Genomic DNA, 26,166 nt, shown 5'->3' on the forward strand with positions numbered 1-26,166 from the left:
ATAGGTAATAACAACCTGATATAATAATTTTGGTAGATACACAAAAGAATTATTATCAATCTCTAAAATATTACATAAATCAATAACATTCATTTCTAGTTCCGGCCCGATCATCATACTACGGGCTATGCTCGAAATTGTAAGTTAAGGGGTTAAAGTTTTTTAAAAGTTTGTTCCAAAACTTTACACCTAAATAATACATTTAATAATCTTTCACTGTAAAAATACTACAAACATACAAGAAGTTAACACCAGAATTTTGATATATCTTGAATCTCCATTTATGGTACCCGACATATATTTCAAGCCGGTTGGTATCGAAATATTCACTCACCTTGCTGACGGAGCGACAAAAAAGAAGTTTAGACATAACAGTGAAATGAATCTTCAAACCGCAATTGTGACAACTAAAACTGTTTATATGAGCTCTGTAACAAATATAGATTACTCTGAACAAATTCTGAAATAAATACTGCTTTAACGCTGTGTACCTTGGTAGGAATGGATGCCAATTTTATTGGAGACGTAGCAGAACATGAAGATGTGAGTAATGAGTTATTAGTTAATTGGTGTAATAGTTTCTATTTGTATTAAATTTGAAATATGTTTTCTTTTCATAGTAATTGAAGTTATGAAGTATTAAATTGTTTATTTAGACATAGTTTATCGCAATAATTGATTAAATCGAGAAAAATCTAATGTTTGCATAATTTGATTTAACCGATGAATAATTGGCCTGTAAAGTGTGAATTAATCGACATGATTCATCCTGTTATGTTAACTATTCTGATAAAAAAAGTTGATTTTAAGTTCTAAATTTGAAAAGATATAGAGTCGGGATATTGTTTAAAAAATTTTTTATATAGTGCACAGTGTGTTTTGCATGAGGATTTTTAAAAAGCATTATTTTTTAAAAAAAATATTTGTTTCATTAATAATATTCCATATAATCCCAAATATCACTTTAATAATCTTAGTCACAACAAAGGGTTTTTAGCTTTGTCTAAATAACATTTTGTATCCTTTATAATTAAATTAGTTTAATAATCTTAGTCACAGCAAAGGGTTTTTAGCTTTGTATAAATAACATTTTGTATCCTTTATAATTAAATTAGTTTAATAATCTTAGTCACAGCAAAGGGTTTTTAGCTTTGTATAAATAACATTTTGTATCCTTTATAATTAAATTAGTTTAATAATCTTAGTCACAGCAAAGGGTTTTTAGCTTTGTATAAATAATATTTTGTATCCTTTATAATTAAATTAGTTTAATAATCTTAGTCACAGCAAAGGGTTTTTAGCTTTGTATAAATAACATTTTGTATCCTTTATAATTAAATTAGTTTATTTCACGTCCGTAACAGTTCATCGGTTAATTTATAAAATAATTCACTAGAGTGTAAGGCAGATTAAACTTGTCAAAATATCGTGGTATTAAATTACAGGTACATGAGCCACCGTAGCCTTGTGTTAATGCCCTGTTTCGGAAACGGAAGTTATAAGATTCGAGACCCAAATCTATCGAAGAACCGTCGTGTAAGCGGGTGTGAAGCGCATTAATTCCGTCGGGGCCTAACGTCCTGCCGATGGTGTGGTGCGGAAGTTAGGAGAGGGGTTGTGCCATCTTACGTCATTTTCGTCATCAGACCGCGGTTCAATATTGAGATCCGTCCCAAAATAGCCCTAGTGTTCAATTAAAGTAGGACGTTAATATAACTCAACTGAAAGCATCGCATAAATTGATACAGATTTTTATTTTATTCTTTTTAGTCATCAAGTTTTAAAAATGTTTTTTCTGATAAATTTAATTAACGTAATTCAGTTTTTCTAATTGTATCATTAACTTTCGTAATTGAATTATTTTTTGCTTATAATTAACTTTTACTTTATTTTATTTTGGATATTCACGCACAAAAACTAACGAATGAAGGTGGAAGTTCTCAAAAAGAAAATGTATCTGGTGTCATCTTAGCGAGATCACTTTACATAATACTAATAAAAAATAGTGTTTTCAAAACAGAATAATAATACTTCAAAAGAGGGTTAATTTGATTCTAAGCCATTAATCGCCATATGTAGAATATATCATTCTATATATGTTTATTTGGGCCATATAGTAAATCACTTGTGATTCTAGTAAAATCTGATTTTTTTTAATCCATAGCTCTGCGCGGTTCATATTGGTCATATAAATGCAAAATAACTGGTAAAAAATAGATCACCGAATAAATTTAAGCTGGTTGGACCAATATTTGGCATGCTGTCTCTTTTTTTGACTGTTTTTTGTTGTCTGTTGATTATTAAATCTGATTGTTGCTAATTGGAGAATTGGCAAGATCGTGGAGTTAGGTTCTTGAGATTGTTATACAATACTTGTAACTCTATTCCACTGATTTTATACGCATCTCAACTGCGAGTTTTCGTCTCTGATTTTTTAAGAGACCCTTTATTACTGCTGCATTCCTTTTTATGTACGGAATAGTCACGTGACAGATACCTGTCCGAATATTAACATGCCGACTGTCATTTTCGATGGGAGAAATAATCAAGTAAATGTTCTGTCATTGTTAGCAGAAGATTCCTCTTTCGAATCTTTGTCTAATTTGATTTTTTTTTTTAAAGATGCAGTTCTTTTTCTTTTCTTTCCAGGACAATGGAAGGAATCTCCATGTGTCTGAAATTCGAAGTAATCTGCTGAAACAGATGATGTATGATGGAATGCAAATTGTCAGTGGAGCAGCCCTTGCAACATACTCTTGGAAGTTGGGTTTTCATTCAATCTCAACTTTTGTGTTTTCTACAATTGGTGCAGCTGGTGTTATTGGTTTCTGTATGAACATTCGTAAAGTAAGTACTTTTTTTGAATGAAAAAATTTGAGTGAAAACAATAACTTCTAAGTGAAGTTTTGCAGGTATTCAAAACCATCGTCTCATTTTAATTAACAAATCTTGAACTTGATTTCTTGATTTGTTATGCGTGTGGTGTGTGGCCTTAAATACTTTCGCTGCCATGATTCATACCTACGATTCGAAGTGTTTAGCAAAAAGTTAAGCATTTTATTATCTGTAGCGATTGTTTATAGCGAGGCCCGAACTCGCAGCGTTTGGGTTCGCAGTCGCGTAACATGACCACTAGACAAAAGTGATCACTCCTGTCCGGGAGCTGTTATCTGGCTTATAAAGCTTCACAACATATCTCTTAATTATAGAACAAGAGATAAGTGGACAATAAGGGTGAATCTGAAGCTATTTATAAGGTGAACAGCATGTTAAACAAGGAGAGTGTGTTCTACTTCTATGAAATTCCACACTGAATGAGAATATGGTGAGGCGGTGTCAATGTATTAACAAAATCAGGACAAAGAATCATTTTCTTTATCCAATTTTGTATTAATTCAAGTAATGATTATGACCATAAGAAATACAATTTCCCATTTTTCATCAACTTTGGCAAATTATTTAAACATGCACCCCAAGTTGGCTTATTTCGACTTGTTGAGCTCGAAGTACCGTGTTGTGTTTTGTTCCGTTGCGTTGAATATTCCTCATTTCAGTGCAAAGATCAGAAATAATCAGCACTGTCGCAAAGTTTACAAAATTCTCATTCGCTGTTGTAATGTTTCGCCAAGTGCATTAAAATGCGCAAGTATAAAAAGAAACCCTTTATAATATAGTAAATTTCGCTTTTTATAAAATTATGCACTTAAATTGCAGTTTTTTTAATTCACGCAGATATATACATCTGACTTCTTAGTATGTGCATTGGATTTTTTTAAAAATTACTTTTCATAATTTGCCAATTAAAGTGATAACTTCTTTTTGAGCACTAAACAATCAAAAATATTTAATTTTTAACTAAATTTTTAAATAAAAAAATCCAGATTGTATAGCTTTCCTGCAATAACATTTGAACTAATAAACCAAATTAATTGACCAAAAACTATTTTAAAATTTAAGATTTTCAATGATACTTGAAAAATTTTCATACAATTTTTTTTTCTAATTTCAATAATTTAAAAAAAAATCTTTTGCAACTCAATAATACTTAGCCTCATGCGCGTTGGGATTCTATTAAATGTTTTTTATGTACACGCTATCGTTGCCGTACAGTCAAGAACAGATTTCAAAACTAAAGACGAATCAAGCCTTAAGTATTGTCACACTACGATTTTTCCAACTCGAGATTCAATTCACCATAATATTGTTTTACTTTTACTCTATTTAATTAAAAAAAAAAAACTTTTCGAGTGGAGAAAGAGTAAGCAGACCTGAACTAACATTACATTGAAAAGATGTATACACATTATTCTACTGATTATAAGAAATATTCTTTTTCAGTATTCCCAAATAGCATCAAATATTCAAAAAGGAGGAATTGGGCCAAAGTGGTATTTAACAACAGGAACCGTTACTTATTTTTCTAATGTCTATGCACTCAGTGAAGCTTTGATGCGTAGTCACGAACTATGGATTCCCTGTGTTGGAGTGGGAGGTTTCGGCTACTGTCTCGCCGTATCGTCAATGAACAGTGTAAGTACAATTATTAAAGAAATTAGTTATTACTGTTAATGTATCTATTTTTAATTAAAATAAATATGGAGGTAAAAATAAAACACAAAAAAACTCGTAAATAAAAGGAAATTGGATTTTGAAATAAATCCGTAATAAACTTATTTTTTATTCAATATTTCCAACTGTTCTTAGCATATTCATTATGGCTGAGTTTTATTCGTAGCAATTTCAAAGTCTCGCGCTTTTATGAGGTTTTTTTTTTGTTTATTTGTTTATGACTATATATCTAAATGGGAAATCGTTCAGTGAAAGAAGTTCAACACACACTAAATAAAATTACACACTAAATAAAAAAGTACTCGTAGTAAACACAGCCCACGCTATAAGAAAAGAGTTCGTGGAAATTCAGTACACGAAGAGACAAAATAAGAACAGCAATAGCACACAGAATGCAAGGTAAAAAACATCGTACTGTTATGAAAAAATGTAAAGAGAATCAACAAAAATGTTTCAGCTGTTTGCATTTATAATTTTCTGACAGGGGATGAAATTTTCCAGGAAACTTTACAGATCTTAGCCCCTAAAAGAGTTGAAATCAATATTCTTGTATTTTCCATAATCTTAATTCTCGTGACCGAAGTTGCCAAATGTATCAACAAGATCATTGATTCTTGCATTCATTATCGTTCTTATTATAAAATCAACTATGCCGAAAAACGAAATCGAAGACCCATAGCATTATATTATATGTTAAATACAATTCAACAGTGTTCTTAAAGTGCTTATTCGCCTTTTCAAAATATAATTGTCGCAGCTTTAATAGTCTATGATTCATTTACTACAGATAAATTAAGATTTTACATTCAGCAGTTTATCTTCCCGACTGGAAAACTTTTTTTAGGTCAGTTTTGATTTTCAGCTATGCGTACTTCCTAAGCATCCTTTCTGCTTTGAATACTTCATTATAGACATACGCAATGTCTCATTAAAATTGGTGATGGAAATTATAACCTAATTTACCAGCTGACAACTTGAAATTTTTCATCACAAGAATCTCATCTGGTGCGCCACTAAACAAAGTTCGAAATTTTACCACAGCATTTCTTTATCTGTCTTTGGACCTTAGTTCATTACGTCATATATGCATTGTTATCGAGAATCGGCTGTTTAGTGTATGGTTAAAGTTCAAGCATCTGTTTAATGGAAAAACGATGCAATATTCTAAACACGAAGCACAGTTAGCAAAACTCGTCGGAAGTACACACAGCGACATCATTTGCAGAAATTAATGCACATTTAAATCATAAATCTTTAAATGATAGCAACGGCGTAATTTTCACGGAAGCCGTTCACAGTACGGTAACACTTTAAAGAGAATTCGTTTGAATGATTTGCTTTAACCATTTCAATTTTATCTAGATTTTTTGGCAGCGCATAGTTTGTAGAAAATTATCCGAATCTCTCCTAACAGATAGTGTCAAAATTGTTTTTAATTTCTAAAATCTTCATTTTTATCATAAAAATTCCTTTCCAAGTTCGTAACAAAGGTCTAGGTCATCACCCTAACATTCAAATAACCGTAAATATATTTATTGTACTTTGAGAATAATTCCACAGGGAAGCAGTATTATTAATATGTATTCCAATCTTTCGTCCAAGCTGCGCCAAAATAGCAAACACCTGGACTATTCTCTAAATAATGAATTGAAACTAATGAATTGCCTATAGCATTATAGATTATATCAAGTTTTAATATTTAAAACATGAGTTATATCTTGAATTTAATTAAATTCTTGTTTTGATTTGGTTGTTCTGTTCTTTTTATTTGCTTTTCGATTTTTCAAAATTTAACTAGAATTTTTGAATTGGTTCACTTTACTATAAAAAAAATAGGACGAAGAAATATTACAAAACGGTGTGTGTAGAGATGAAATTCTAAAATGTGTAGCAATCTCATAATTGAATTCTGAAGTTTAAAGAATTGGAGTTTTCCACTCGAAGTTATAACCCCATGATCGTTCAAATGGAGTTGGTGGAAGCTAAATTCTAACAATGACTAATGCAGACCTTCACTGTAGAACACTTGAAATCGCCGAGATCTGCTTCGTCGATGCAATTATTCTATAAACTTGGCTACTCAAACTGAACTGCTACAAAAATATACTATTTACTAATTTTTGGTTCAAATCGTCATATAATATTTCAGTATTGACTCGTTGCTATTCGTTTCATTTTATTTTTTAAATGTTCTCTTAATTATAGCATGAAGGCAAAAAATAGGCCGCGGTGGCCTGGTGGTAAGGTCTCGGCTTCGGAACCGGAGGGTTTCAGGTTCGTGACTCGATTCCACCGAAGAACAGTCGTGTAAGGGGGTCTGTTGCACGTTAAATCTGTCATGACCAAACGTCCTCCCACTGGTGTGGTGTGGTGTGGAGTGAGGGGTGGCAGCTTAGGTGTCGTCCACGTCATCTGGCCGCGGTTCAAAATTGCGAGGTCCGTCCCAAAATATCCCCAGTGTTGCTTTAAACGGGACGTTAATATAACTATACCAAACCAAACCAAGGCAAAAAATAAGTTTAAGATCTTTTGGAACTTGCGTATCTATCAAACGCAATTATTGATTATTATAAATTAATATTGTTAATGGGAAAAACATTGTTGCAAAAAGATACTTAACATTATTTCTGTAAAATTTATTAAATTAGAAACTGTGTGCGAAAATGAAGTTGATATCATTAAAAAAAATCACTTTACTAAATGTTGTTTTAATTGGAAATAAACCGTATATCATACAAAATCCATTTTTAATTAAAAATAGTTTTTGTATGATAATGATCTAAGATGACACAGGAGAAAAATTCAAAATATTTTGAACAAATGAAAATTTTGAAAAATCCTTGGGGGGAGGGGGGGGGGAATGCTAACTAACGAAAACGAAACCATTGACCAAATTAATGAGTTAAGTGCATAATTTGTTTGGTCGATTTCTGTCCAGCCCGCAATATTAGATTTGATATGCTGACTATCGGAGATCTGTATAAAGTTGAAAATAAAACTGCATGCATTTAGGCACAATATTTTGGTATCGCCAGATTAAAAATCTGCAGAGATAATACTTTCCAACCTATATTGTCAATCATCAATGAATGTTGTAACCAGAACGAGAATTATGTTATCTACATCATGCATGTTTGATGCCTAGTTATGTGTTTACCAATATATCATGAGGTTTTATATTTGTAAAATTAGGATGCTATGTCTCGGATGGAAAATGTTAGACTGAAAGGGACAAGTTGTTTGGATAATTTTAATGTTGTATTGTAGAACTGTTTTAATTCAAAATGCTAGAAATTCAATTAACAAACTTGTTTTTTTTATGAACTTTAATGCTTTTAAAATATTTAATTTTTGTTTATTGCGATTATTTGGTATGTACTTTATTCTTCAAAAACGTTAAAGTGCTAGTTATGTTATTTAAGTGTTTATTTCAATAATATTCCATAATTGAAACCCTGATATTCTTAATTCAAATTTTAATACCTATTAAATTTTTAATGTTTTTGAAAGCCTATTGAATTTTAATTTTGAATGCCCCGTCATGAATTCTCATCAATCTTCTATAATTAATAATTTTCTGTTATCCAAATTAGAGAAATTTTAAATTTAAATGAGAAAATTGAATAAAAAAAAAGATAGAAATGATGAATTCGGCTTGAAGACTTTTTTAAGGGTCACCTTCAGGCAGAAACTGACATCAGGGATTTTTTCTGTGAAGGATGGATCTTACTTCCGTTCATCTGTTGACCCCCTCGTGATCCGAAAATAGCAAGAAATTCAAGTTTTGTAGATAAAAATTAATATCATAAAACCAAAGAGAATAAATTAGTCAATAATAAGCAAAATATTATTTCAAAATTCAAGTCGAAGCAAGATCACAGCAAAGCGCGTGAAGGACCATGCGGTATGAGAACATCTTTTACAGACCTTTGCATAGTTTTATTTGATAAGCACCTGAAAGAAAAAAAAATCTGTAACCTCAACAACCCAGAATCCTCGGTCATAATACAAAAGAATACTTGGTTTGAAACTCTGCCTGAGGGTTACCCTTGAAAAAGTCTTCAGGCTGGATTCATTCTTCCTTTTTTTTGCTTCATACTTGCATTTAAACTTAAATAAACTTCATTAAATTAGAAATATGTTTTCTGTAGCAGTATTAGCACCTGTTGAATACAATGCTTTTTAATAGTTTTGACTCGGGAAATGGTTAGTTTTAATTTATTTTCATTATGATTGCTTTTCCAGTTGATAATTTCGGTTATGTTTCTTTTAATGATTCAGCATATACGATTCTCACCTAAACTTCATTAATTGGGGGTTTTGTGAAATTATCTTGAATATATACAAGAATATTTCTTTTCATCCCAGTTAGGAAGAACAATTTTGAACAGAATGCCACTTTTGAAATGCGTTCAGCTGATGTTCGGACCGGCGCTAATTGCAGGCGGTGCTTACTACCTGCTGGGATTTCGACAGCATGACGACATGTTCTGTTTGCCTTGGATCGCTTTTGTTGCTGTTGGAAATCATATTGCATTCACTGGATATAAACGCGTAAGTTATAATAAGGTTTTCAACACATTTATCTTTGACAAAAGTATTGAAAAATAAGAAGTTCCTAATATGATCAAAATACGGCTTGCCAAAAATTATTTTTAGATTAGAGGTAATTTAAATTAAACATAAATTCTTTATTCTGGCATCAAATTTTAATCATCAGACCCAAATACAAGATCAGAAAGTCATAGTGACGCATATCTGTATCATGATTAATCATTCACAATAACCTTTTACTATGAGAGAACGTTTTTGTTTGGGGATTTTGAAGCCTCAAAATACAAGTGTGGAAAATGGGCGATTTTTTGCTTTTGAGGCATGAATGTTTCGCTTTTAGAGTTATTAGAAAAAGATAAAGAAAGTTGTCACATTTGGCGACTTCTCCTCGAAAAAAGTTAAAACTTGGCGAGAAGGTTCGCCATGTATCCGATTCTCTTGTCTGGCAAATAATGGGCAGGGTCTTGAAGAAAAGTTTTCACCCGACGAAGCACAGAGAAAATGGGAATGAATGCAAGATAACGAGGAGAGTTTATATATAATGTAATACAGAATTTACAATTTTTCTAGCTGCCAAAAATTTGGAGCTCGAACGATTTTGAGACGGTGGGAGAAAGACCCATCATTTTTTAAATATCGACACATGCGTAATCTGATAGTCACTAGATTGTTTAAAACTAGTTTAAACTGGTTTTGCAGGAAAAAATTAAACTCGATTGATTTTAAGATGAACTGTCTTTTCTATATGTGGATGATTGCGAAATATGAGTCATGTGAGAAAATGCTTTTCTGTTGGATTGATACCACGTGACTTAAGAAATGTCCTCCTTTAGTAACTTGATATTTGTGATGGCACATTTCAATTTTTTTTTATTAAGATTTTCTTTATATTAAGGTTGCAGTTTTCAAAATATTCCGTTTTCTTTTTTTATAGTTTGGAAGCAATGACCAGCCCAATTGGTTGCTGTTCAAAGGAATCGAATTACTTTTAGGTGGCTGCATTATGTGCATCAATGGGGCAGTGCTGGTTGTTTATTCAATGAACAATGGATACCATGCAATTATTACTGTTTTTTACTTCACAATGATTCTCAACGGTATTTCGGATATCTCCAGCTCGTTAGAAGCTGTAAGTACACCTTCTCCGTTTAGAAGCACTAACCTCTTTTTTAATCAATTACCATTATCGCCAAATGGGGGGGGGATTTGAAAATGCTTCCATCTAGAAATAATCCCCCCCCCTTTTTTTTACTTATAACTATATTGTACACAGAAAATCTTAAAATCCTAATTCCGTTGGTTACATCTCAAACCTGGACCACGGTCTGGAAGAGAATTGATTTCTTTTTATTTTATAGCTATGTATTTCGGCAATGTAATCTTATACTCAAAAACATGCATATTTATTTTCTACTAAATACATAATGCATGTGTATAGTTACCAGAAAAATTCGTCCAGTGAAAACTTAAGGCTCGACAACGGATAACGATGCTTTTTTTTTAATTTCAAGAAACGCTATATACAAGTTGAAATATAAAAACTGCTCATGTGCAATCAATAGCAGATTGTTATATAACTGCAACAGCACAAAGCGCTCATATAAATCATGTTAAACATCAAATCTCCAAGAAGAGAATTCAATCAACTACCACTCGTGTGTTTGCCTTTGCTTTTACAACTCTTGTGACAGGACCTTGCAAGTTCTAGAAGGTTCTTGTATCTTGCTTCCTAAAAGAAATACCGCCAAGATTCCCACATTCTCTTCATTTTTGTCGCCAAATTAATCTCCTTATAGCTAAGGTCGAACACCAATGATTCGGTATCCATTCAACATCTATTAAAGAATATCAGTAAAGTTTTCTTGCTATTAAACTAAATGTGTGAGGAATTAATATTAAATTCGTAACAATATGCACTATATGTAGTTGTATAAAGATTATGCTTATGGAAACCGATATAAAATCTTTTCTCAAATGTATTTTCTCTAACGATTAAGAAACTAATTGTCGTGTGTTGATATATCATTTTATTTTTATTACTTTTGTTCTCCAATTTTAATATAATGCACTCGAAATGCATTAAATTAAACCAGTTATAAAGTAGCTTGTATAGTAAACTGAATAGTACTAGTTATAAAGTAAACTGAAAGGAGATATAGAACTGATTTTCCGATATCGAATGCATATCAATATAATGCTCGTAGTTGCTTGGAAATGTTGAATATGCCATTTTAAATTTAAATTACTTAACTTATAAAGACGATTATTAAATACCAAGGCTTATTTTAATTTTAAATGTGCAAAACTTCTCGGAATAGTGGATCTGCTGTCTTATTAGACTTGCATAAAGCGTAATACTTGGAAAAAATTCTCAGCTATCTATTGTTTGGAAAATGAGGGAGCAATCCCAAAATTCCCTTGCAAGCACAGTAGATAGTCGCCAACCTCCTCTGGTTATCGTCCGGACAGGTTCTATCTTCAAAATGGAATCATCGGGGAATACAACTTGTTTTCTTAGCCACTTGTGGATGGTTAGAAGAAATACGAGTAACAATGTTCGCCTAGCTTAAATTCTTTACTATTTCATTTCTTAACTAAATCTTGATGCCAATGACAAGAAGATTCACTAAAAATTACATTTGCACATGACAAAGTAATTCCAAATTTACTGTTAAGCTCATACAGATCGACTTTTTTTTTATCGACTGTACGGATCGACTTTTTTTTTGTCGACTGTACGGATCGACTTTTTTTTTGTCGACTGTACGGATCGACTTTTTTTTTTTGTCGACTGTACGGATCGACTTTTTTTTCTGTCGACTGTACTGATCGACTTTTTTTTTGTCGACTGTACGGATCGACTTTTTTTTTTGTCGACTGTACGGATCGACTTTTTTTTTTGTCGACTGTACGGATCGACTTTTTTTTTTGTCGACTGTACGGATCGACTTTTTTTTTTTGTCGACTGTACGGATCGACTTTTTTTTTTTGTCGACTGTACGGATCGACTTTTTTTTGTTTTGTCGACTGTACGGATCGACTTTTTTTTGTTTTATCGACTGTACGGATCGACTTTTTTTTGTTTTATCGACTGTACGGATCGACTTTATTTTCTTGTGTGTAGAGTAATGCAAATATTGTAAAAAAAATCGAAATGTTGAAGATTGTATATTTTTAAAAGGTTCTGAACTCGAGGAATCTGGTTTTCCAATTCCGACAATGAACAAGTTAATTTGGAGTGAACTAGAATAAAATCTGGAATGGGATTATATAATATAAAACTAGATATTTGACAGCTTTTTTCGAAAATCTTAAAGTTTAATCCACCAAAGTATACACGAACATGATAATATTAATGCGACGAGGCAGATGACTGCAAACTAATAAGCCAGTTTATTCCAAGGAAAAGATATTCATCAATATCTGAACAAATTCTTAAAAATATAACGCCTTCATAAATGAAATTTCTAATGGTTTGCAAGTACATTTGCAGATCTGTAGCAGATTTTGTATCAAGTCAGAGAAAAGAATTCAAAATAGTTTGCGCTCTATCGTGAAACTTAAGACAATCTGACATTTTAAGAGTACTCAGTAATGTTCACATGCAGCCAACTATTGCTCGTAACAGGCCATGCCTATTTCAGGAGCACTACGCGAATCCAATTGCAAAATAATAAATAGTTGTTTCATTGAGACAACTGCTTGCCATACGCATTTGTTGACCTCGTGCGCTGTTTTAGGATACAAATGGGCTATATGCGCCGTGTTATAAGAATTGTCGTTCATTTCAGCCATTTCAGAGCTTTTGGTATTTTTGTGATGTATGGGAACTTCTTTACGACGATGATTATTTAACTAATATACAAGGTGGTTATAATCAAAGTTCCACTTTGAAATGGTCATAAAAAGAAAATTACTGGACTAAATGTTATCGAATTTTGTAATAATATAATGGAGGTCATGGGAATTTTATTTTCCTCCAAAAAAGTTCCGAAACTGACCTTCAAGGGGAAAAATGGCGCTGTTTGCAAGATTGTTAAGCAAAACCGGACGTGAAGACGCCGGTTTAAAATATTTTTAATTACTGTAACATGTTACAAATCATATTCAATGTGTGCTATCTCAAAAGCTCTGTTTATGGCGATAATCTGAACAATTTGGCAGAACTGAAAGATGCGATACAGCGACATGTGCGTAAAATCCTCCCGATATGCTAAAAGCTTCTGTTGAGAATGCAGTTATGCGATTTAACTTGCTTTCAGAAAATGGTGGACGCCACACAGAACACGTTTTGTAATACATTTCAGAAACGATTAAACACATTTTCATGTCCTCTTTTGCTTAACAATATTGCATACAGCCTCATTTCTCCCTGGTGGTGAGTGTTTGAACTTTTATTTCGTGGGAAAAGAAATTCCCATGACCTTCTTTAAACTATTACAAAGTTTGATAATATTTGTTCCAGTAGTTTTCCTTTTATGACCATTTCAAAAAGGAACTTTAATTATAACCCCCCAGTATAATTTTTCATACTTGAATACTTTATTTGAATAAATGTATGTTTATAAGTTCCAGGAATATGCTGATTTGGAGCCACAAGTATTTAATTGTATTTGTGGTATGACAGCAGGGCCAGTTATCTTCTTATCGACTTGCCTTGGTGTAAAATTTATACAAAATCCAATAGTGGTGCCTTCCTTTTTCTTAGCGGCTGGAATAAGTCTTGTTCTGCTCATTAAATCAGTCATGGATGTAAGTATGCCTATTAATTATGAAATATTAGACGTCATTCTGTCTTGGCAATATTATAAATCTCGAACATACTTGGGTTGCAAACTCGATACTAAAGAGAATTTGTTCAACACGCGAGATTGGTGTTCATTTAATGGCTCAACGTCATAATTCCTTCTTTTAAATGAGGTCTGACACTTTTGAAGACGTGGTAGCTCAACTATTGCTCTCGTCTTATATACTCGTCTTTCGATACAATGTAATGAAATCATTTCGATAATTATTCCTGTGCAGACTAGAAACGGGAGATTTAGAGTAATGCCGAATTCATTCATGAAGAGCCAATGGAGTGGTAGAACATAAGTATTTGTGATAAAAAATGATTAGAGTGATTGTAAATTAGAAAATGAGGAATATAATAAATATATCTATTACAAAGTAATTTCTACTGACTACAATGCAAAATTGATTCTCAAAATAGGCTTCTGGGTCCTTTTCGTAAAATTTGTTGAATGTTCGCAGCTAATTTGTTCCATCAATAAACCAAAAAGGGTCTATTGATGAAAATAGTCTAAGTCTATTGGTCTAAATCTGGGAAATAAATTACACGGTGCCATAAATGGGGAATATGGAGATTCTAGACTTGCCTTTGACTTTTTTTTCTTGAATTCGTGAATGGTAATGTGAGAAAATAAATTAGCATGATGCAAAATCTATGCAATTTTGTCAATATTTGGGTAATTTTAAGATATAGACAGTGTTTTAAATCTCTTCTCATTAAAAACAAATGTATTCAAATGTTAATATGAAATCAAATATTGAATGTTGACGGATTCAAAATTTAAAATCATGAAAGTCTGCAAACGATTTCTAATGTGCACGTATTTTAAAGCAAGTCTTATATTTCTTAATTACTATATTAAATCGTTGATGGGAGAGAAAAAACGGGATCGACGTGGAACTGGATAACTGAATGATAAATTTCCCCCAGTTTCCAATGTCTGTATTTATCAAATCATTCGAATTGGTCATTAAACAAAGGAGGACGATAAAGTAAAGACTTCGAGTGCTTGAAGGGAAAGGATTTTATTGTGTTCTAGAAACATGTTCACCAATTAGTTTGAAGTGTTTGTGAATGATAGACATAAGAAATTAGTCTGTCACAAATAGTTTTTTTCCTCTCTTAAATACAGTGGAATAAAAGACAATGTTATTTATCTTAAGTTTAAACTATTGCTTGATTTTAATGAGATTTAATGTCATAAGAATGCAGTACGTAATTATTCGGAGAGTAAGATGTCTTAAATGAGTCGGATAGAAAACGTTAGCTCATTTGTCAAATTTTAAAGCAAACTACATAGAAGTGAAAAGTATATAACAATGACACGAGTGAGTTATAATTCTAAAAAAATTCTAAAAAAAAAAGAAACTCAGATTTTTTTCTGATTTGATTTTAACTAGATATTTCTTCAAACACATCCATCCACTTCACTTCCGCCACACTAACTCTTCTCAATCAAATCTTTTTAAAAAAAATGCGGAATCTTGCCAATCGTTTCTGCAGATGTCGCCAATGGCTGCCAAACAGGATAGTCTTCGATGTCAATTACACATCTTAAGCCATCTATGGAGGTGCGGGTATGGGTAAAAAAATATTTTTCTGGGCGTAATATAATTTTAACCTTCACTCCTCCTTCCCCGTATCTCACAAACTATTTTCCAAACGGTAGAATTTTAAACAGTTTCCAATTTCGTCAGAATTTCTAAGCATTTAAGAAATGTAAAATATGATTAAGGAAATCCTTGACGAAATAATTAAAAAATAAAATCTACAGCAATCTTGGCAACATTAATAAAAAAAATACCGCATTTATATGCTGGTAGCCTTTCTATCTATATTCGATTGGTTTCTTCTCATACTGGGAATATTTATTTGAATACTTACAGAAGACTTTAGTAAGAATTTGAGGAGATATTTACCGAATATAAGATTGAGACTGTAATAAAATAACATTCTAAACAATTCTTTAATAAACTAAATGTTAAGACAATGTATATTATACTGAAGTTCCCAAAGCAATTTGGACGAATTGCGTTGAATCTTGGGGTGTCTTTGGTAGTAAGGTGGCTTAAATTTCGCAATAAAATGGGACAAAAAAATCTATGGCAAACTAGTACGTTTAACAACTATTTCTGAATTAATATCAATCTTAAAGTTAGTAAAATATACGACTCGATCTTTTAAATATTTGCATGGCGGTTGACATAAATAGAAATAGCTTCCAAATTGAGTTTATTTTGAAACTTACTCTCCAATATTTGTTCATTATTCATATTAAAATTAAGATAAGTTATTTTGTTTTTTCTATAACTAAGGTAGTTGAGCTAGTTAAATCGATTTTTTTTTTCGAAATCGTGAAATTTTTTTAACCCCTTAGCCAATGATTTACGTTCCAAAGTTTGGACCGAAAACTTAAACAAGGTAGCACTGACTTCTAGCTATTCCACGGTTCAAATCCGTCCTAAATTGTACGCGCACGACTTGAGGAATGTAAATACTGTGCATAAGACACAACTGATTTAATTTTGTGGGATATTTGATAGGTAATTACAACCTGATGTAATAATTGTGGTATATATTCAAAAGAACTATCAGTCTCTAAAATATAACGAATCAATAACATTTATTTGTAGTTCCGGCATGATCATCGTAATACAGGCTATGCCGTATTACGATGCGATGATCCGTATACATATAATGATCCATGCTTGTAGTTCTAGGTTAAGGAGCTAATATTCTTAACGTTTGAATGATATTTTTTATAAAACCATTAGAATGTTCTTTCTGAGTCTATTTTTTGGTAGTTACGTTAATTTTCATATTTGTATTTCATACGTTTTGATGTTTCTGTTTTTCTCATTTTTGACTGTTCTGCATGTTTAGATGCTATTTTCGCAAATTCTAATATTTGATAGGATTTTCTTAAATACCTCATAAATTAAAATCTAATGCGTATTTTTTATTCAAAAGTTGTATAATAATTTCTCAATATATTTTTCATATCTTGAATCAGAATTCATTTATAACGATTATAAATTTGTAATATTTCATAATGCAAAAAGAAAATGAAAATGTTATTTATCAGTCGAACTACAATATTTAAAAGCGGATAGAAATGCTTTATTTTTTTAATTTATGAGCTAAATAATATAATTCTTAAGCTATACGCAAAATGTTAAGGAAATCCTTTAGAAATTTATCAAAGTAAAAAACTGATACTTTACATCCACTTTTAGGCAAAAAGGCCCTTTTTTCAAGTTTCTCTTAAACAATTTTTACCCTTTAACTGGTATATTTTGGTTTCATAGATGTTTTTTCAACCTTTGAAATGCAAATATTAAAAAGTGTAAATATTTTCAAATGTTAATCAAACAATTCATCCCGAACGCAGTCGTAATTCTTAAATATTTGGATATTTAACCCTTTATAGGGCATAATTCCAGGCCACTGACCAATAAACGTTTTTAGGATTATATCATTATAATTTGTTGTAAATACTAAAACATCGAAAGTTCATTGATTTATCATTTGAGTTAAGAAATTAGGGCTTACCAGAGATCTCTGAGGGAAAACCCAAACTGGTAAGCATACTTACCACTGAGCATTAAAGGAAAAAATATTATCGAACATTCAATGACAAGTATATTAACCACTCAATTTTTGGTAATTTAAAACAGCTTTATATATTTTATTAGTTAGAAATTCAAATTCTGAAAGGTCTTAAATTAGAGATTGAAGTTCATTTTGCATGTATTGAGCTCGCTGGTCGTATTGCCATATTGCATAAAAACTGTTGCAATCGATACAATTTTATTAACATCTTAGCCACGTTTTGCTTTAAGAAATAAGTTAAAATGTCTTTAATTACAGCATTCAAATAATCAATACATCAAAATTTAATTCCAAATTTAATTAATGGAATTAAATTCTAAAATTTCAGAAAGATTCCAAATTTTATGAAATTCTAACTATATCTTGTTCATTTTTCTAAATGAATTAAAATAAATTAAACAAATTCGATAACAAACAATGATAATTAAATATAAGAATACCTTAGAGATAAGGAAAGCAACACAGTGGTGTTTCTCGTCTGAATTTTTTCAGGAATTAAAATTTAATGAACAAAACCGGAACTTAATGTCTCTACGAAAATCCATATATCGTGAACGGGCATTGGTAAGCATATTTACCACTTTTGAATTTAAACACCCTTTTGATTTACCACTTTTGAATTTATTTGATATTTAACTATAGACTTGATGCATTTCAGAGCTATTAAAGTAGTTTAATCGAATTTTATGCATTTGATTATTCCTTTTTTATAATTTTAAAATAATTTTTTGGCCCCGCAAGCAAATTCTTTTTTTTTAACCCACAAGCAAATTCTTTTTTAACAAACAAGCAAATTCTTTTTTAACAAACAAGCAATTCTTTTTTAACAAACAAGCAATTCTTTTTTAACAAACAAGCAATTCTTTTTTAACAAACAAGCAATTCTTTTTTAACAAACAAGCAATTCTTTTTTAACAAACAAGCAATTCTTTTTTAACAAACAAGCAATTCTTTTTTAACAAACAAGCAATTCTTTTTTAACAAACAAGCAATTCTTTTTTAACAAACAAGCAATTCTTTTTTAACAAACAAGCAATTCTTTTTTAACAAACAAGCAATTCTTTTTTAACAAACAAGCAATTCTTTTTTAACAAACAAGCAATTCTTTTTTAACAAACAAGCAATTCTTTTTTAACAAACAAGCAATTCTTTTTTAACAAACAAGCAATTCTTTTTTAACAAACAAGCAATTCTTTTTTAACAAACAAGCAATTCTTTTTTAACAAACAAGCAATTCTTTTTTAACAAACAAGCAATTCTTTTTTAACAAACAAGCAATTCTTTTTTAACAAACAAGCAATTCTTTTTTAACAAACAAGCAATTCTTTTTTAACAAACAAGCAATTCTTTTTTAACAAACAAGCAATTCTTTTTTAACAAACAAGCAATTCTTTTTTAACAAACAAGCAATTCTTTTTTAACAAACAAGCAATTCTTTTTTAACAAACAAGCAATTCTTTTTTAACAAACAAGCAATTCTTTTTTAACAAACAAGCAATTCTTTTTTAACAAACAAGCAATTCTTTTTTAACAAACAAGCAATTTTTTTTTAACAAACAAGCAATTTTTTTTTAACAAACAAGCAATTTTTTTTTAACAAACAAGCAATTTTTTTTTAACAAACAAGCAATTTTTTTTAAACCCACAAGCAAATTCTTTTTTTTTAAACCCACAAGCAAATTCTTTTTTTTTAAACCCACAAGCAAATTCTTTTTTTTTAACCCACAAGCAAATTCTTTTTTTTTAACCCACAAGCAAATTCTTTTTTTTTAACCCACAAGCAAATTCTTTTTTTTTAACCCACAAGCAAATTCTTTTTTTTAACCCACAAGCAAATTCTTTTTTTTAACCCACAAGCAAATTTTTTTTTTAACCCACAAGCAAATTTTTTTTTTAACCCACAAGCAAATTTTTTTTTTAACCCACAAGCAAATTCTCTTTTTTTTTTTTATGAGCCGACAAGCAAATTCTTTTGCAGGTGGTAAGAATATATACCAGAGAACTATAAAAAGTTAAAATTGCGCATTATTTATCAAGATTTTCATTTAGATGCATTGCATGTATTTAATGTTCTTTTATTTTTCAGCTTCACGATCTCCTTCCTCGGAGGATGTTTTTCAGATACAGTCGGCGGGTATTGGGTCCCGTGATAACCGTGTGGGGCACCGTGGTTACAATATACACTGGTTACCACTTGGGATGGCGCTCTTCTCTGGTGGCGATATCTTTAATTCCTATGGGGGTGTTAGCAACATACAGAGGTTTCACAAATGTGAGCATTCTTTTTCTCAATTTTATACCAAATAAACAAAATCTTCAACTTGTAAAAACGTTCTTTCATGATTTGAATGAATTGTTTCGTTATGGTAGCTCACAATTTCTAGTTTTTGATTCATTAAAGGAAAAACGGATCGCATTAAAGTTTTTAGCTTTTTTGTATACAGTGAAAGCATCAAGGAATTCGAATTCGGGATTTAGGAAAATTTCATTGTTTCAGATTTTCAGACTTAGATAATTCCGGAAATTCGTTTTTCTAATCTGTGAAGACAGAAATGTTTTAAACTAGACGGATGAAATCTATCATCTGAGACCTTTGCATTAAATTTAGAAACATTGATGCAAAATTTCTAAATTTCTTAATTCATTCATAGGATAGCCGCGTTTTCGTGTTTATTTCTATTTAGACATGTATACTGTTCGTTTCAGTATTCTGAGACTACCCCTTTTAGACGATTCTATCTCATTAAGGGGCGAGAAGCGGAAGGATGAGCACACTTCTAGAATTCTTTGTCACTCTTTGACCTTGATTTCTGCCCTATTAGATACTTCATTTTAACTCAAAATTGCGTCATTGTTTGTATTATTAATTCAAAGGCTAGTTCAAATTCTTTTAATTATTTCATGGAATATATTTAAAATATTTTTAAGTGAGAAAACCGTTATTAATATTTTTTTAAATTATTAAATTATATATTTAAAAATATTTATAATATTCTTAACACGTTCCATAATTACAGCAATTCCTTAAATGAAAAAAAAAAGTTTTAAATAGTGTATATTCTCGATTATCTCAAAATATTGTCAAAAAATTCAATAATATATAAAAGTATTTTAACATAAAAAATTATTATTTTCTAAAGTTATCAAATTTTAACTTAATTTTGTGACAAAATTTTCCATTTATTCATTATAATTAAATGTTCAGGCTCTTACAATAAATAAAAATTGCTCTAAAATATTTTATTGTGAATTAATATATTTTTCCGCCAGCATTGCGAATTATCTACAACATTTATGCCTCATAAGTCCATGATTAATCCGAGTTTATTTTTAAATATAAACATATCCTCCTTTCATCTATCCTCTCACCCCTATTTTGACGAATTAAACCCATTCTGAAGCTGAGAAAAGCTTTAGAACCCGTTGGCAAACAATAGAGTAAGATACATAAACTTTAGTACATAACTTTGGCGTCTAAAGTGTAAATCTATGCAAATTTAAGCGATATAGACTTGCATAGAAAATATAAAGAATCCATGGATCTGTATATTTGCATGCACGTAAATGTAATAAATCAAACACAAAAACTAAGGTGCATGGAAATTGACAGTTTTGAAACCAAAAAATACCAAATTTTGACTTTAATTGGTCAAGAAGTCAAGTGCGCCTTCGATTGTCTTCCCTATATTACGGAAGTGATTTGAAAACACGTTGGTGAAGATCTCTGAAAATAAAAATGTGAGTAGTTGAGGTATTAACGGCCTTTGCCGCGGAATGTGAATGAAGGAAAGGGACAACACTATCATTTTTTTTATTAGAAGTCTCTTTAAATATGTGCATACTTTCCAACTAAAAATGTTAGTTGGATTCTGTTAAATGTTTAATATCAAGTTTGACTATGAAATCTAGGGAATCGGTACATGTGTTCTATTAACTGGTTCATTATCCCCCGACCCCCCCCCCCGCTATTTGTTTTTTATCTTTTAAGACTGTTCGTATAGAATGTCCATAAATTGATATCATTTGGAGTAACGTGTAAAGTATCATTTGCGAAGAGGAATTTACCAAATAGTACATAAAATTTTGGTTCTTTTCCATTACTTTATATTGAGCTCTGAACTGCTGGGTTATTAATCAAGTTTTGAAACTGATCAAATCGCATAGACGTTTGCTTTATTTGGCGTACACCATCCGTAATTCAAGTGTTAGAATAGGCAAGAAATTTCTGGTGAGGCAAGTTTCTAATATTTACTTTTCGATTTCCAAAGTAAAAAAAAAAAAAAAAAAAAAAATTAACCATATAAAAAAATCAAAGTATAAAAACCATAAACCATAATCTCAAAAACTGAGATTTCGAATCTCCATTTTATGCCTCTGTCACAGGAAAACCTTTTTGTAATCGTATTTACTATTATGTTCGACTGAGTTGTCAATTTTTAATTCGGCATGTATAAGTGTTAATTTTTTATATTTGTTTTACTTCATAACAGTCCTCCAATCGATGACGGGGCGTACTTCCTCCGGAGGGGGTTGTACCGTGGCCGGTGATGGCCCTTAAGACTCAACCACAGTTCCCACCAGTTTTGCTGTTGCGGCGGTCCGGTCATTCAGCCATATGGTTTAAATTCGTGTGCCTTCGTGGCGGGTCGGAAAGTCGGGTTCACTTACTTCATAAAAGTGAAAAGTTAAATTTATTGAAAACACTTTATACGAAAGCAATTTTCTTCTGTCTTCAAAATAAGTTATCCTAATATAAACTGCCATTTACTCGTATAAAAAAGCATAAAAAGATAAAATATTGTAATCGTCCAAAAATTCTCAACTGGAGATTTTGATGAACATTTACGTTTAAAAACCTTATGTACACAGTAAAATATAGTTTTAGAATAATGTCTATGAGAATAATATTAGAATGATTTTGTTGATGAATGATGATTAGAATGATGACGAGTTTGAAGATTGCTATCAAGTTTTGAATGAAATTAATTTGGAGGAAATTTGTCTGGACACTCGAATAAAGTTAACGCTATAACCACAAAACGTAAATCTCCAAACTAGATTTTATTGAACGTTTTAACATTAGTAGGTTTCTATCGGATTTAGAATCAAATCTTGAACGGGTTGACCAAGTGTTAATCCGCACTTTCCCTGTAATTAAACATAATTTTAAAACCTAACAACGCATTGATTGCCTCGCTGCATTTCTTATAATATAATTCACATTGTAATGTCTTGATTCTGACCGATCAAATAAGAAAGGAACGCAACAAAACAATTCTTTTTAGAGCCTCATATATGCATACAAGAACAACTTGTTCTCATCAAGGTTAACATTATTTACAAATTTACACAACAGTTCAAAGTTTAATCACGAAATAGTTCCTCGATCCAATCGGAGAATAGACACCAAAAAGACGATAACAGGCTGTTAGCTCAAACGGCTACTTCATAGGGACGCTCCAGAAATCCACCAATCTTTATCGGGTGGATTCTAACAAAGAAACCCAAATCACTCGGAGCTACTCTCAAAATCGGAGCTACCTTCGAACATCCACATCGAATTTCCTTCGACAGCTCTCACTACTCTTCTTTCTTCTCTCCATTAAAAAAAGTAACGCATTTTATTTCTACCATATCTCCGTCTCTGATTTTCTCATTGATGAACTAGAATTCCTTGTTACCCAATAGCTTCTCGGCAATGCTTCCTCAATGGTCTCCAGTCGATAGTAGGAATGTCTGTTAATGATCCCTCCTTGTAGCTGAGCCCTCCCAAACACATATTAGTTATATTCAATCCACAGTTAACACTGGCTAATGTCCACCTGAATTTGATACTTAATGACAACGGTTTCTGACTGTTAATACTGGCTAATGTCCACCTGACTTTGATACTTAATGACAACGGTTTCTGACTGTTAATACTGGCTAATGTCCACCTGACTTTGATACTTAATGACAACGGTTTCTGACTGTTAATACTGGCTAATGTCCACCTGACTTTGATACTTAATGACAACGGTTTCTGACTGTTAATACTGGCTAATGTCCACCTGACTTTGATACTTAATGACAACGGTTTCTGACTGTTAATACTGGCTAATGTCCACCTGACTTTGATACTTAATGACAACGGTTTCTGACTGTTAATACTGGCTAATGTCCACCTGACTTTGACACTTGATTACAACGGTTGCTGACGATTCATCTTTTCTAGAAGATTTGAGGTGCCTACTCATGATAGGAAAAAAAGTTTAACATATAAAAGTTTTGACGTTCTCCTCCCTTGAAGATATGATGGATCTCTTTGAAATGACGAAACATATCTGTGATCCTTTATGTGGATACAGCAAATGACCAGACACAATCCTACTGGTGAAGAGGATCCTCATCTGGCAGTCCGGAAGCACCTAACTATATGTGGGGTAACGGGTGACGATACATCTGGCCAGAATGCCAATTATCATATGAGGAAAGAAGGGAAACGTTACGATATTCTAATATAAACTGCCATTTACTCAAATAAAAAGCATAAAAAGATAAGGTATCGTAATTGGTAAGGTAAGGTAAGGTGATAAGGTATCGTACAAACATTGGAACTCGAAATTCGATGAATATTTAAGCTTAAAACCTTACATACACAGTAAAAGAGATTTGTGGAATTATGTCTATAATTACTCAAGCTCATTTAACTAGATAGATGATAATCAGTATATATACTTGACATTAAGTTTGAAGATTACTATCAAATTTTGAATGGAATTAATTTTTGGGAAGTCTGTCTGGTCACTCGAATACAAGTGAAAGCAATAACTACAAATTGCAAATCTCCGATCTAGATTTTATTCAACACTTTAGCATTTATAGGTTTATCAGATTTACAACCAAACCGTCAACGAGTTGACAATGTGTCGGTTTGTAATTTCCTTGTAAATAAACGTCATTTTGAAACTTAACAGTTTAGGTTAATACGTTGATTGCCACGTTGAATTTACTGCAATATAATTCATATAGGTCCGCCAATTTCAGGTAAACCCCACGGCATTCAACGTGTTTATGAAATTTAGTATATGACCTTGTGACTAAAATTTGAGGCAGTTCTTTAATCATAACTTCAATCGACCGGAAAAGGTGTCAAAATACACATTCAGTTTTCTGGTACTTGTGTACTATCGCATATCAGCGATTAATTGCTGACTTCTTTAAACTAGATTCTCAAATCAAAGATCTCTCTTCCTTAATTTTTGCTAGAGGCATGCAGTTAGTGTTAATGTGTATATTTTCTTTGTTGTATTGAAAAAAAACAAAAACTCACAATTATCAGAAGTGAAAATAAAAATCTGAGCAGTTATTTATACGGCTTTGCCGAATGTTTACAATTCAATGTGAGAGCGAAACATATTTACTGGAATATGCAAAAGTTTTCGAGAAGACTGCTTTCTCTTCTGCTTTAGAACTTCTTACTAGCGTTTCGCCGAATCTTTAAAAACAAAATTTCAACAGGAATAACTTTTAAAATATCGCCATAATTAAATATATGATGACAATTTAAACGAATTAATAAAGCGAATTAGCATTATAAAGAAATAAAATTTCCAAAAATAATACAGAGAAAGTATTAAAATATCATTTCAAAAGGGATAAATACCAAAAGTTTCAAAATGTTATGAAAAAAATGTAATTTGTTTTTCGTTCGTCAAAATGATCAAAAGAAACTCCAAATTATGATTGTTTCATTTTAATTTCGTAATAATATTCAGAAGACAAAAATAAAATAAAATGCTTGTTATCTCGTTATAAAAAGAATGAATTTGATCAAATGAATCAATCATCAAACTGTCAAAAAGCATCAAAGTAAGTATTTTCATTTAATGCGCTTAAGCTTATTAACGTATCTTAAAAATATACAATATCAATCTATTAGTAAATGACGATCTATTGCAGTATTAATTTAATGCATCAAAGAAGGGAACGTTATTTTTCACAATGGTACAGGATAAGGTGATTAAATGATTTTAATGGAGAGGGAATAAAATTAGTTTTCATTGTAATAATGAAAATTACTATAGTAAATTTAAAATATTCTTCGAAATTTAAAATTGTAGCAAATTTTACAATTGCCATTATCAGTTTTTTTTTTAATATTTTGCAAGTTGTTTAAATAAATCCAAGATTTTCAAATTTCTTTGCATACTTTCTATTGTAAAATGTGTTATTTAGGGGCTTGCCCAATAGAGCAGTTTGGGCAGATTTCGTTTTATGCATGTTTTAATTTAGTGAAAAGATGTTTATACTGTATTTAGTGAAAATTATCATTTTGCTTTTCAGATGGATGAACTTGAGTGACAAGATTTTGATGTAGTATCATAACTGTGTATATGCATCGTAATGCTCCCAAATCGAATCTTTTTACTTCATTCGAATATTTACTCACATTGCACCAACCCGTGATCCTCAAATGTTTCTAACGTACCATGTCTTTAAGATTTTAAACTTGTTCAGCCTTGGCGAACTAATTGATTTTATTGTTATATTTAACTTTTTTTTATTAAATGGAATGATTCAATGTTTTATACGCATGTTTATCATTAAAATTTTTTTGTTGCTTTTAATAAAGAAAATATTTCATTAAATTTGCCATT

At 31.2% G+C, this 26,166-nt stretch overlaps 1 protein-coding gene across 1 annotated transcript; it reads left to right on the plus strand.

The window, feature by feature from the left end:
- Positions 1-410: 410 nt before the first annotated feature.
- On the plus strand, positions 411-26,090 carry LOC129976283 (uncharacterized). Its single transcript, XM_056089768.1, has 8 exons — positions 411-543; positions 2,650-2,847; positions 4,339-4,530; positions 8,938-9,123; positions 10,058-10,252; positions 13,693-13,875; positions 19,614-19,799; positions 25,853-26,090. The coding sequence occupies exons 1-8, from the start codon at positions 502-504 to the stop codon at positions 25,868-25,870; spliced, it is 1,200 nt and encodes a 399-aa protein (XP_055945743.1). The 5' UTR covers positions 411-501; the 3' UTR covers positions 25,871-26,090.
- Positions 26,091-26,166: the final 76 nt, after the last annotated feature.

This window comes from Argiope bruennichi, chromosome 7, assembly GCF_947563725.1.
Source record: "Argiope bruennichi chromosome 7, qqArgBrue1.1, whole genome shotgun sequence".
Classification (NCBI taxonomy): Eukaryota; Metazoa; Arthropoda; class Arachnida; order Araneae; family Araneidae; genus Argiope; species Argiope bruennichi.